General features: G+C 46.6%; 1 protein-coding gene across 1 annotated transcript in view; it reads right to left on the bottom strand.

The window, feature by feature from the left end:
- Nucleotides 1-12,415, bottom strand: part of CPED1 (cadherin like and PC-esterase domain containing 1) — a gene marked incomplete at its 5' end in the record, with an annotated part of 127,931 nt that overhangs the window by 83,149 nt on the left and 32,367 nt on the right. Inside the window, 2 exons of the mRNA XM_082239544.1 lie at nucleotides 6,852-6,927; nucleotides 8,868-8,974. Coding sequence (XP_082095670.1) covers nucleotides 6,852-6,927; nucleotides 8,868-8,974 — 183 coding nt within the window. The remainder of the gene's footprint in view (nucleotides 1-6,851; nucleotides 6,928-8,867; nucleotides 8,975-12,415) is intronic.

Here is a 12,415-nt window from a genome sequence, read left to right on the forward strand (position 1 = left end):
CGAATAATAAAATGCAAAACAAACCCCAGATCCATCTGGGTCACGCAGAACTAATCCTGCGCCTCTTTGGATTCCAGCCTTTGTTTTGAATAGGGTATTAATTTAAAACAATAATGCTTCTCTGTTCCATGTTCCATCTGAAGATTATCTAACAACAGAGCAATCTTTGGTTTTGCCGCTACGAACCCCAGCAAAATAGCCAGAAGGACCAAGGGTACACATACAAACACACAGAGAGCTAGGTTGATGTATGCAGGAATCAAGAGTCTTTACATGAAACTGAGACCTTTTGCATTTTTGCAGGCAAATGCACACACAAAAAAATCAGGGCTGCTGAGCATTGCACCAACTTTGGCCCTGAGTATTTATTTATTAGTAAGGCAGAACAGCAGCAGTAGTTCTGGTGAACGTCAAGCAAGGGTATGTCCCAGTGTGGGATGGCCAGGCAAGGGGCCAGTTAAGCTGACTTTTCGTTTGCTTCACTGCTAATTTTGCGCTGCTCCATTGCCGGGGAACGCAGTGCACCAACTGGGTCTTCTGTACAAACCTGCTCCTGCACCAACATCATTTCCAGCAGCAGGAGCATAGGGTACCGGGGAAAGGGGCACTTTCTATTCGCTCAGTTTGTCCAAGTAGGTTGCAGGGAGCTTTCCTCCTCTGGTAGCACCTCTAGGGAAATAGCAAGGAAAGGGCTTCAGGAAGAAGGGGAACGGACTCCTTTTAAACTAGGCCAGGCGCCAAGAATGTGGCAGTCACCCTTCTCCTCTAAAAGTTTCTCGAGGCTCTGTCACTATGATACAAAGAAAAACGGTACAAGAGGAAGCAAAATTTGCTTTCCCACCGTGGTCACCACGTGAGAATTCCAAGAACGTTAAGATTCTAGGATTTCAAATAGAGGCACTGGTGACAGGTATTTAGTGAAGCTACAAAAAAAAAAATTAAAAATCCCACAGAATCTAGACACATATAAAAAAATGCTTCCTTAAAAAATGTTTTGAAAAATACATTGAATTTGGCACAGCTCACCATCGACATCTAGCATCACATCTGTGTATTGCACATAGTGACACATTTAAAACATTTCATTGGCAGCTGTGTAGCTGAGTCCAGAATTAAGCAGTGTGGAGGCATATATAAACACGTAATGGAAGTTTCATCGGTATGTTGACAGAAAGGAAGAAGTTCTTCGTGACAACATCATAGGGTGTTGTTGTTTAGTTGTTTAATCATGTCCGACTCTTCATGACCCCATGGACCAGAGCACGCCAGGCACGCCTATCTTCAACTGCCTCCCACTGTCTGGATCCTATTGTTCTAGGATTCAGCTCAGTACATAACATCTGCCATGTTGATATCTGCAGTTTTTGTTGTTGTTTAGTTGTGTCCGACTCTTTGTGACCCCATGGACCAGAGCACACCAGGCACTCCTGCCTCCCACTGCCTCCCACAGTTTGGTCAAACTCATGCTGGTAGCTTTGGGAACACTATCCAACCATCTCGTCCTCTGTCGTCCCCTTCTCCTTGTGCCCTCCATCTTTTCCAACATCAGGGTCTTTTCCAGGGAGCCTTCTCTTCTCATGAGGTGGCCAAAGTATTGGAGCCTCAGCGTCACGATCTGTCCTTCCAACGAGCACTCAGGGCTGATTTCCTTAAGAATGGGTAGGTTTGATCTTCTTGCAGTCCATGGGACTCTCAAGTGTCTCCTCCAGCACCATAATTCAAAAGCATCAATTCTTCGGCGATCAGCCTTCTTTATGCTCCAGCTCTGACTTCCATACATCACTACTCGGAAAACCATACCTTTAACTATACGGACCTTTGTCGGCAAGGTGATGTCTCTGCTTTTTAAGATGCTGTCTAGGTTTGTCATTGCTTTTCTCCCAAGAAGCAGACGTCTTTTAATTTCGTGACTGCTGTCACCATCTGCAGTGATCATGGAGCCCAAGAAAGTAAAATCTCTCACTGCCTCCATTTCTTCCCCTTCTATTTGCCAGGAGGTGATGGGACCAGTGGCCATGATCTTCGTTTTTTTGATGTTGAGCTTCAAACCATATTTTTCGCTCTCCTCTTTCACCCTCATTAAAAGGTTGTTTAATTCCTCCTCACTTTCTGCCATCAATGTTATGTCATCTGCATATCTGAGGTTGTTGATATTTCTTCCGGCAATCTTAATTCCGGCTAAGGATTCATCCAGCCCAGCCTTTCACATGATGAATTCATCTGCAGTCTAGATACACTATTTTTGTTGCGGAAGATACCACGAAGATGAAGAGAGACACGGCGTCTCTGTCAGGGCTAAGGGAGTGTACAGTGGCTGGCAGCCAAACTGAGCAGCAGACTCACCACATGCCGCCATCAGGCTGGAGGATGAAGGGAAAGGCTGCCTGTGGCAAAATTGTTGTTTTGAAAGCACGTTAAAGAAAAACACAGGGGAAATCGGGTTGACCCGATTGCAGAGGCAATGTGAAAAGTATTGCGAAAGACGGAACTAATCTAAGAAATATAGGCACTTATAAGAAGCAGTTACACTGCCATTATTTATCACTACTCATCCGAAACAACAACAACCCTCTGCTGATGGCAAAATCCAGACAAAAAGAAACACATTAAACTCCCATCGATTGCAATGTGAGAGATAAACATCTGCTTAAGCCTCTCCCATAAAAAAATCAAATGGTTTTCACATGGCTAGATCATGCCCTTAACTTTCTGCTTTGTTGTGCCTCACCCCTGTTAGGAAAACTCAACGTTTATTTGTCTCCCTCTTTCTCTTCCCTATTTTGTTGTCTCATTCTAGTGGTGACTTCTCAATTTTGGTGCACAGCTATTAATTTGCGAGGAGGCATCACATGCATCGCACAACAGCAACCCAAAGGAGCCCGTTCCAATTTCCTTTCCAAGATTATGCACGTGATCCCGGGCAATAAAATTTAATAATTCCAAGCCGTAATCCTTGCGCTGAACACTAATTCGAAAGGTGCTGCCAGGAAAACTAAAGTTAAATCAACACAGCAGATACAGGGGAGGATATCCTGACTGAGGAGAGGAGCCAAGGGAAAATAGAGAAACAATAGGAAAGTGTTTTATTTATATTTTGAAATCGCTCCTCTTGAATAAATGTGCAGGCTATGTCCTTGTTTCTAAGATAACTCAGCCCTCCCCCTTTTAAAGTTCAAGTGTGGATGAGGACTCTGGGTGGCAAGAACGAGCCACTCCTTGGTGTGCCATTTGGCTGTGTGAGCCACTTTGACGCCAAAACAATCCTTTTCCTTTTAGAATGTAATAGTTAAGTTCATTTCCCCCCTAGGTATGCATATCCTCCAACATTCCTCCAATGAAAATAGGGACATCCCATTCCATGATGATAATTTTACTATTTATATCCCACACATCTTGCTGGGTTGGCCCAGCCACTCTGGGCAGCTTCCAACATATATTAAAATATTAAACATTTTAAAAAAAACCTTCCCCATACAGGATTGCCTTCAGGCAGCTAGGGGGTTGGATAACTCTATATCCTCCCACATTTCTCCAATGAAAATAGGGACAGCCTAAGGAAAAGGACACGGGTGGCGCTGTGGGTTAAACCACAGAGCCTAGGACTTGCTGATCAGAAGGTTGGTGTTTTGAATTCCCACAACGGGGTGAGCTCCTGTTGCTCGGTCCCTGCTCCTGCCAACCTAGCAGATCGAAAGCACGTCAAAGTGCAAGTAGATAAATAGGTACCACTCCGGGGGGAAAGGTAAACGGCATTTCTGTGCACTGCTCTGGTTCACCAGAAGCAGCTTAGTCATGCTGGCCACATAAAGCAAGATGAGCGCCGCAACTCCAGAGTCGGCCACGACTGGACCTAATGGTCAGGGGTCCCTTTACCATTAAGGAAAAGCAGGACATTTTGGGTTGAAATCAGAAAGGAGAACGGCTTTTCTAAATCAGGGATGTCCTTGGAAAATAGGGACACTTGGAGGGGCTGGGTATGCTCAACCATTAAAAAGATTATCTTTCCCCCTTCCCCCAGTATTGAAAGCTTCTAGTCCCAGGTTTGTGGTGGGCGAGTTACCACTTTTAAAAATGTCATGTCCATATCAACAGGTGCACAACAGGCAGAAAATTCAGATCATCATCACCATTATCATCATTTTTTATTTGCATGCCGCCTTTCCACAGTTAAAAAAACAATGTTCAAGGCAGCTTACAGCATAACAAGATTTACATAATTTCAAAAGTCATAAACAATAAATAAACCACATCAAAAAAATGCACAACCAACTGGGAAACAATTTCCACATAAATCTAAATCTAAAGAATACAGCATTAATATCACAGTTTAAAATGACATCGGTAAAAAAATAACAGCAATTTAAACCAAAAACAAAACAAAACGGAGCCCTCTCTGCCTAGCAGCAGCGGCAGCAGTCCTTTATAGAGCCCATCAGGCCCCACCCCGGGCCAGGTGGTGAGCGGCAGGACTGGGGCCCTCAGGCGCTGAGCAGGGGAGTGGTAGCCGCAGCAGCAGTCCTTAGGGCCTGTCAGGCCCCGCCCCGGGCCAAGTGGTGAGCAGCAGGACTGGGGCCACTGACATCATGCAATAATGCAGAAACTTACCCTAGAACAAAAGGGAGATCTGCCTCTGCTGGTAGATCTCGCTACCATTTGCACTAGATTCCTCGCAAGGATTCCTGGCTCCCAATTGTTTACCAATGGCAGCGACAAAAGGAACCACCTTGTTGTTTTCCGTATAGAGGAGCATTATGTCAGGAGCGCCTGCACATTCAGGCTGGAAGGGCACATCACTAACAGGATTGATACCTCAAGGAGAACAAGGCCTTAGGACAAGCCTAGTACGGCCACATTCTCCTTTATCTGCCAAGGGGGTCTGAATTACTCTCTCATTCACCAAAGGAGGTGTTATGGGGGTTCATGAGGCTTGCTTGACAAGCCTTGCCCTCCAACGCAGCCACAACACAGCCATCTGCACATATTGCTGGTGTGCGAAGGGGCACTATCAGTGTAGGAGTGCATGCCCCTAGGACTCTTCCATGCAAAGGGAAGACCCTCATTGAACCCGTGTTCCCTCCTGCACAAGCAATGATTCGAGCAATGATTCTTCAACATCAGCTTCGTTGGACTGGTCATGTTGTGCAGATGCCTCATTATCGCCTTCCAAAGCAACTACTCTATTCCAAACTTTAAAATGGTAAACGTAATGCCAGTGGTCAACAGAAGAGGTTCAAAGACTCTCTTAAGGCAAATATTTTAAAATGTAGTATAAACACCGACAACTGGGAAACACTAGGCCTATGAGTGCTCCAGTTGGAGAACAGCCTTTACCAAAGGTGTCATGGGCTTTGAAGACGCTCGAACTTGGGACGAAAGGGAGAAATGTGCTAAGAGGAAGGCATGCTTGGCAAACCCTCACCATGATCAACTCATGCCCAGAAACCTATGTCCCCACTGTGGAAGGACGTGTGGATTCAGGATTGGTCTCCGCAATCACTTATGGACTCACTGTTAAAACCAAGTTTATGGAAGACAATCCTACTCAGCTACGAGTGATCGCCAAAGAAGAAGAAGATGCATAGAGGTCCTTCTCACACTGTGAATGCACAGACACAGCAGGGCATGTTTGCAGTGATGCTTCTCTGCTTGCTCCCAGGGCAACCACCAGATACACATGTTCTTTCAATGCATGGAGAGCTGTGCTGGTCCTGTGGGTTACCCAAGAGGCAAGGTCCAAGTCTGGTCTGTGGTCAAAGGTGCAACGTGGAGCCAGTCCATAGTAGCTGAAGCTGGGTGCAGGGCAGGGAGCCAGGTGAAGTCAGGAACAGGCTTGCAAGCAGGGAGCCAGGGCCGGTCAGGAGCTCAGGCAGGAAAGCAGGACAAGGTTCAGGCAGGAACTAGCAACCAACAATGTTGCTCCTGCAACTTGGGACTGGGGCTGGCCGGCTTTTATCTGCCCCGAGGCATAGGGCTGCCCTGGTCCATTGGTGACTCGCCCCTCCTGGCCTTAAGGCAAGCACTCCTGTGGGAACTTAGTTCCCTCCGCCTCTCTGCCCTGAGCCTCTGCAGCTCAGGAGAGGCTGGAGGGTTACCGGACCCAGAAGCAACCTCACCTTCCCCTGACGGGGCTGAGAGTGGAGCACCTGCAGGCAATGGGTCCTCCATCACCTGAGGGGCCAGAGCAGACTCAGCTGGTGCCTGCACCTGAGGATCCAGCACAGGTGAGGTCCCTTCAGGCTCAGGCCCCAGCCCCTGCTCAGCTGGTTCTGGAAACGTGGAATCCTGTGCAGGATGGGATCCCTCAGGTTCAGCCTCTGAGTCTGAATCCCAGGCCATCACAAGAGCACTGAATAGCTTTAATGCCTCTAAATGACATTTAAGTACCATGCAGAGCTGGTCCACACACGAGGCAGGATAAAGCAGCCGCCTCAGGCAGCAGAAGCAGAAGAGGCAGCTCCCCGCCCGCCCCACCACTTTCGGGACATGGCACTGCCACTCGTCTTCCACACCTCTGGGGTGGAGAAGACAAGTGGGGAGGCTTTGTGGGACGGACCCTCTTGCTGCATTTCGGCAAGAGAGGGGGTGTTTCAGTGGCAGCAGAAGTGGGGGGCAGGAGAAGACAGGGAGGTGGGGGACTGGGCAGGATATGGCAGCCAGGGGAGCAGGAGGCAGCTCATTCTCATTTCCCCTCAGGCGGCAAAACGGGATGGGCTGCCCTGGCACTATGAGTAACAGGTTATTTTCGAGAGTGACCCAAGATGAGCCAAGGTGGGTTCACATTCCAGCAAACACACAAAGATTTAAAAAATAATAATTAAGCAAACGTCCATTGGAATAAATCAGAATGTTACCTGGAAATGTTCTGACTATCTGGCATAACCCTTCTTTCCTGCAAAGCAGGCGCTGTATTTGGGGAACGGCATTTGCCTGAAAACAATGGGAGAGATTCTGATCATTGGTGTTTCCTTTTCGTAGCTTCTGCGTCACTTTTATTGTGCCCGTCAAGGATGCCACTAAGGCGTTCTGCTGCTCCAGAGATATTAGCTGGGACTCGTTCCCTTACGTGGGGAGAGAAAATGGACAGAAACTATCTTGAGGGTTTCAATCAGCCCTAAATCCTGTTCATTTTTAATTGCAAGTCACATAGGTGTGAACATCCCCAAGGAATCAGAAATCGATGCAAGTTCCCTCTTTGGCATTCAGTCCAAAGCCCTACTGGCATTTAGTTTATTTATAGATACAACTGCCAATTGCCTAGGAGAGATGTTTATGCTAGATGTTTATAAAAGAGCAATAAAGCCTTTAAAAAAAAAAAGATCTTAAAGTCAAGCCTGCCCTGGCAAGAAAACTTGAGACACCCACTTACACCCAACAGAAGGGGCACTCAATCCTTTCAAAATGCCGAGAGCATGTTGCACACTTTGATTCCTTTTGTTCCCAAGCATTCTTGCTTCAATGAGACATTTGTGTCCATTTCTTTGGAATCCTATATTTTTATTGAAATGTGTGAGAGCTGAATTCCAGCTGTGGGTGAGGTGAACTACAACAATCTAGGTCAGATAACACAGAAAAGCAGAATCATTGTGGCACTGTGTAGAAATTTCAGTGGGCATGATCCAGTCAAGGCTAAGCCACTCTGCTTTCTACTTGTATCAAAGGGGGAGAATTAAACATGTGCTTACAACTCTTCACGAAGCTGTCTTCTCCAGAATCAAGCCTACAAGAAGCTACCTCTCCAGCATCTCAGAGGTTTTTTACTCCAGATCCTTAGCTTGAAATGCTGGGATGTCCCTGCACCCAGGATATGAAGCTGCCTTCGAATGAGTCAGACCATCGGACTAGCTAACTCAGGCCAAACCTCAGGTGATGTCAGTCACAGAGTTCCACCCTCAGATGCAGGGCTGTTGTGCCCCACACCACAATAGCCCAGTTGGTTAGAGCGTGGTGCTGATAATGCCAAGGCTGCAGGTTCGATCCCAGTAAGAGACAGCTGCATATTTCAGCATTGCAGGGGGCTGGACTAGAGGATCCTCAGGGTCCCTTTCGACTCCACGATTCTCTAATTTGCCAGTACATTCATACCTTGGAAGCCAAACGCCTTGGCAGTTGAACGTTTTGGCTCCCGAACGCCGCAAACCCAGAAGTGGGTGTTCTGGTTTGCGAACGTTCTTTGGAACCCAAACGTCTGGCACAGCTTCCGCAGCTTCTGATTGGCTGCAGGAGCTTCCTGCAGCCAATTGGAAGCTGCGCCTTGGTTTCCGAATGTTTTGGAAGCTGAACGGACTTCCGGAACAGGTTCCATTCAACTTCTGAGGTACCACTGTAAAGGGGCTCTGCCTGGATTAAGACACTATAGCATGGGTTTATACAGTGCTTTTTTCTGGGGGGGACGCATGGGTACGCATATCCCTAAACATTTTATGAATCTAAGTTTGGCCTCATTGAGGGGCAATATTTCAATATGAGTAGGAAAATGAGAGTACCTTTAAACATTTTTAAAGAAAAAAAGCACTGGGTTTATTGCAGGCCCAATCCAATTCAAGCCCTCAGCACCTGCAATTTTCATTGCCACAAAAGCCTCATTGAAACAAGTGTTGCCTGTTCCTGGCAAAAATTCACCAAGATCTCAGGAGGCTGTTTTCTTTCAGTCTTATTCTCAGAGGTCTTTCAAGTAGAGTTTTTGCAGATTGCACCTGAGACATCATTCACACAGTGGTCCTCCTCTAACACCAGCAAATTCCCATACCGGTTGGATAGCTATAACACTAAAAACGTACGATAAAGGTCCCAGAACTAGCATCTAACTGGGTGGGCCAATAACTACTTAAGGGCATGTCAAAAACAAAGATGACAGTTTTGAACCATACCTTCTGAAGTAATGTTGCTCCATGTGATTCTACTCTATTTAAGCAACTTTCGTGGTCGGCTTTGCTGGAAGATAGGCAGATCAGAAGATCCCAAGAGCTTAATTCATCTGTACAAAAGAAAGAGAAGCACAATAGGAAACAACTATTTTAAAAAATTGTCCAGGTGCCACTTGCATTTGTTGCTTATGAAGTAGCATTTGTCGGACACAAGACTCAGGGCCTCACTTGATGCTGTGCAGAGTTTCACAACTTTTACTAATATGTGGTACCTTGGGTTACACACGCTTCAGGTTACAGACTCCGCTAACCCGGAAATAGTACCTCGGGTTAAGAACCTTGCTGCAGGACGAGAACAGAAATTGTGCGGCGGTGGGAGGCCCCATTAGCTAAAGTGGTGCCTCAGGTTAAGAACAGTTTGAAGTTAAGAACAGACTTCCAGAACGAATTAAGTTCTTAACCTGACATACCACTGTACAGCTAAAGACTCCTCTCAGTTCTTGTCAGAATTATTTTGCCTGTATAAAGGTAAAGGTACCCCTGCCCATACGGGCCAGTCTTGACAGACTCTAGGGTTGTGCGCTCATCTCACTCTAGAGGCCGGGAGCCAGCGCTGTCCGCAGACACTTCCGGGTCATGTGGCCAGCGTGATGAAGCTGCTCCGGCGACCGGCACCAGAGCAGCAGTTTACCTTCCCGCTATAAAGCGGTACTTATTTATCTACTTGCACTTAAGGGTGCTTTCGAACTGCTAGGTGGGCAGGAGCTGGGACCGAACGACGGGAGCTCACCCCACCGCGGGGATTCGAACCGCCGACCATGCGATCAGCAAGTCCTAGGCGCTGAGGTTTTACCCAAAGCGCCACCCGCATCCCTTTTGCCTGTATAGACACAAGTATTTATTTTCAGAGGGAAGCACAGTGCAAATGGACACCATTAGTCGAAACTGAACGGCACTCAAATCACCACAGCTAAAGAGTATTATGGGGGGAAATGAGACTACAAATCCCAATGCGGCTTAGCGGGTAGAGACCGGGCGAGAACCTGGGAGATCAGGTCTCAAAGGCAGGCCCACTTAGCCATAAAGTTCACCAGTCACAGTCTTTCAGCATAACCTACTACTGGGAGGCTCAAAATGGAGAGAAGGAGAACCACCATGTATGTCACATTGAGCTCATTGGATGAAAAATGGTATAAATGTGTATTTGCCCAGAATAGTATGTTACAGAATCACATTGTTGAGTCGGAAGGAACCCTGAGGATTATCTAAGCCAACCCTCAGCAATGCAGGAATGTGGAACCAGGCAGAGGGCCTTCTCGGTAGTGGCGCCTGCCCTGTGGAACGCCCTCCCATCAAAAGTCAAGGAAATGAACAACTATCTGGCTTTTAGAAGACATCTGAAGGCAGCCCTGTTTAGGGAAGTTTTTTAGGTTTGATACTTTATCACTATTATTATTATTCTGTTTGGAAGCCACCCAGAGTGGCTATGGAAACCCAGCCAGATGGGTGGGGTATAAATACTAAATTATTATTATTATTATTATTATTATTATTATTATTATTATTATTACTATTATTATTAAATTATGCAGCCTTCCCATATGGGGATCGAACCTGCAACCTTGGCGTTTTCAGCACCACTCTGAATACAGATCTCAGGAATTACTCTGGTGAGCTTTTAGCTTCACTGAAAGGTGGCCAGCTAAGCTCCATATTTCCTTTACCTGTCTAGATCCCGGCAGCGTGCTGTACACATTAAGCAGCATATTGACAACTGGCTTCTCATAGATATGCGGATCAATATTTTCATCAAGATAGCAGATGGCAGCAAGATAACGTTCTCTCCTCACACGCTCTTCAGAACGCTGCCCTCGGAACGAACCACTTGGAATGCCTAAGCTGGCCAAGCAATGCAGATGAACAAAGGGCTGGTAGGAGTAGAAAGGCAAACATTCTTTCATCCGAAGAGCTTTTGGAGTGGGAGAATATTATTCTGCAAACGGAGGTACCAAAAACAAAGACCTCATAGGACAAACGGGCTTAAAATAAACTGGGCTACTTTCAAAAATATTTTGCATCGTAAAGAAGAAAAGTGCAAAAACCCCAATGCCAAAATAGCCCCTTGTAGCGTGCAAAACAACCTTGTGTAACTTTATGAAATGAAAAAAATAAACACAAAATGTGTACTTGAGACAGGGGTGGTTCGAAGAACGAAGGTGACCTGGGCAAAGTGACTCCTCTACAGACCCTTGAAGTGTCCCTATTTTCCAGGGATAGAATTTCCGGATTTACTGAAGCCATCCCAGTTTCTTATTCGATCCCAGAATCTCCCTGTTTACCTTTGTTGTTGTTTAGTCGTTTAGTCGTGTCCGACTCTTCATGACCCCATGAACCAGAGCACGCCAGGCACTCCTGAGAGCCAGTGTGGTGTAGTGGTTAAGAGTGGTAGTCTCGTAATCTGGGGAACCGGGTTCGCGTCTCCGCTCCTCCGCATGCAGCTGCTGGGTGACCTTGGGCCAGTCACACTTCTTTGAAGTCTCTCAGCCCCACTCACCTCACAGAGTGTTTGTTGTGGGGGAGGAAGGGAAAGGAGAATGTTAGCCACTTTGAGACTCCTTAAAGGGAGTGAAAGGCGGGATATCAAATCCAAACTACTACTACTACTACTACTACTACTATTCTTCTTCTTCTTCTTCTTCTTCTTCTTCTTCTTCTTCTTCTTCTTCTTCTTCTTCTTCTTCTTCCTGTCTTCCACTGCCTCCCACAGTTTGGTCAAACTCATGCTGGTAGCTTCAAGAACACTGTCCAAGCATCTTGTTCTCTGCCGTCCCCTTTTCCTTGTGCCCTCCATCTTTCCCAACATCAGGGTCTTTTCCAGGGAGTCTTCTCTTCTCATGAGGTGGCCAAAGTATTGTAGCCTCAGCTTCACGATCTGTCCTTCCAGTGAGCACTCAGGGCTGATTTCCTTCAGAATGGAGAGGTTTGACCTTCTTGCAGTCCATGGGACTCTCAAGAGTCTCCTCCAGCACCATAATTCAAAAGCATCCATTCTTCGGCGATCAGCCTTCTTCATGGTCCAGCTCTCACTTCCATACATCACTACTGGGAAAACCATAGCTTTAACTATACGGACCTATGTCGGCAAGGTGATGTCTCTGCTTTTTAGGATACTGTCTAGGTTTGTCATTGCTTTTCTCCCAAGAAGCAGGCGTCTTTTAATTTCGTGGCTGCTGTCACCATCTGCAGTGATCATGGAGCCCAAGAAAGTAAAATCTCTCACTGACTCCATTTCTTCCCCTTCTATTTGCCAGGAGGTGATGGGACCAGTGGCCATGAACTGTTTACCTTAGGACGTCCCTATTTTCATGGGAGAATTGTTAGAGGATATGCCTTTAGGCTTGCCGCACTGCAAAGAACACTCCAAGGGAGCTGCCATTTTGCTTTCCCACAATGCCCTGGAATGCCTGCCGTAATGTTGCTCCAGGGGGTTGTGTGAAATTAAAATTGAGGTTCGCAGCCACAGCTGCCCATTGTGGAGGAACTAGAGCAAG

Source organism: Podarcis vaucheri, assembly GCF_965113315.1.
Source record: "Podarcis vaucheri genome assembly, chromosome: 10".
NCBI classification, from domain to species: Eukaryota; Metazoa; Chordata; class Lepidosauria; order Squamata; family Lacertidae; genus Podarcis; species Podarcis vaucheri.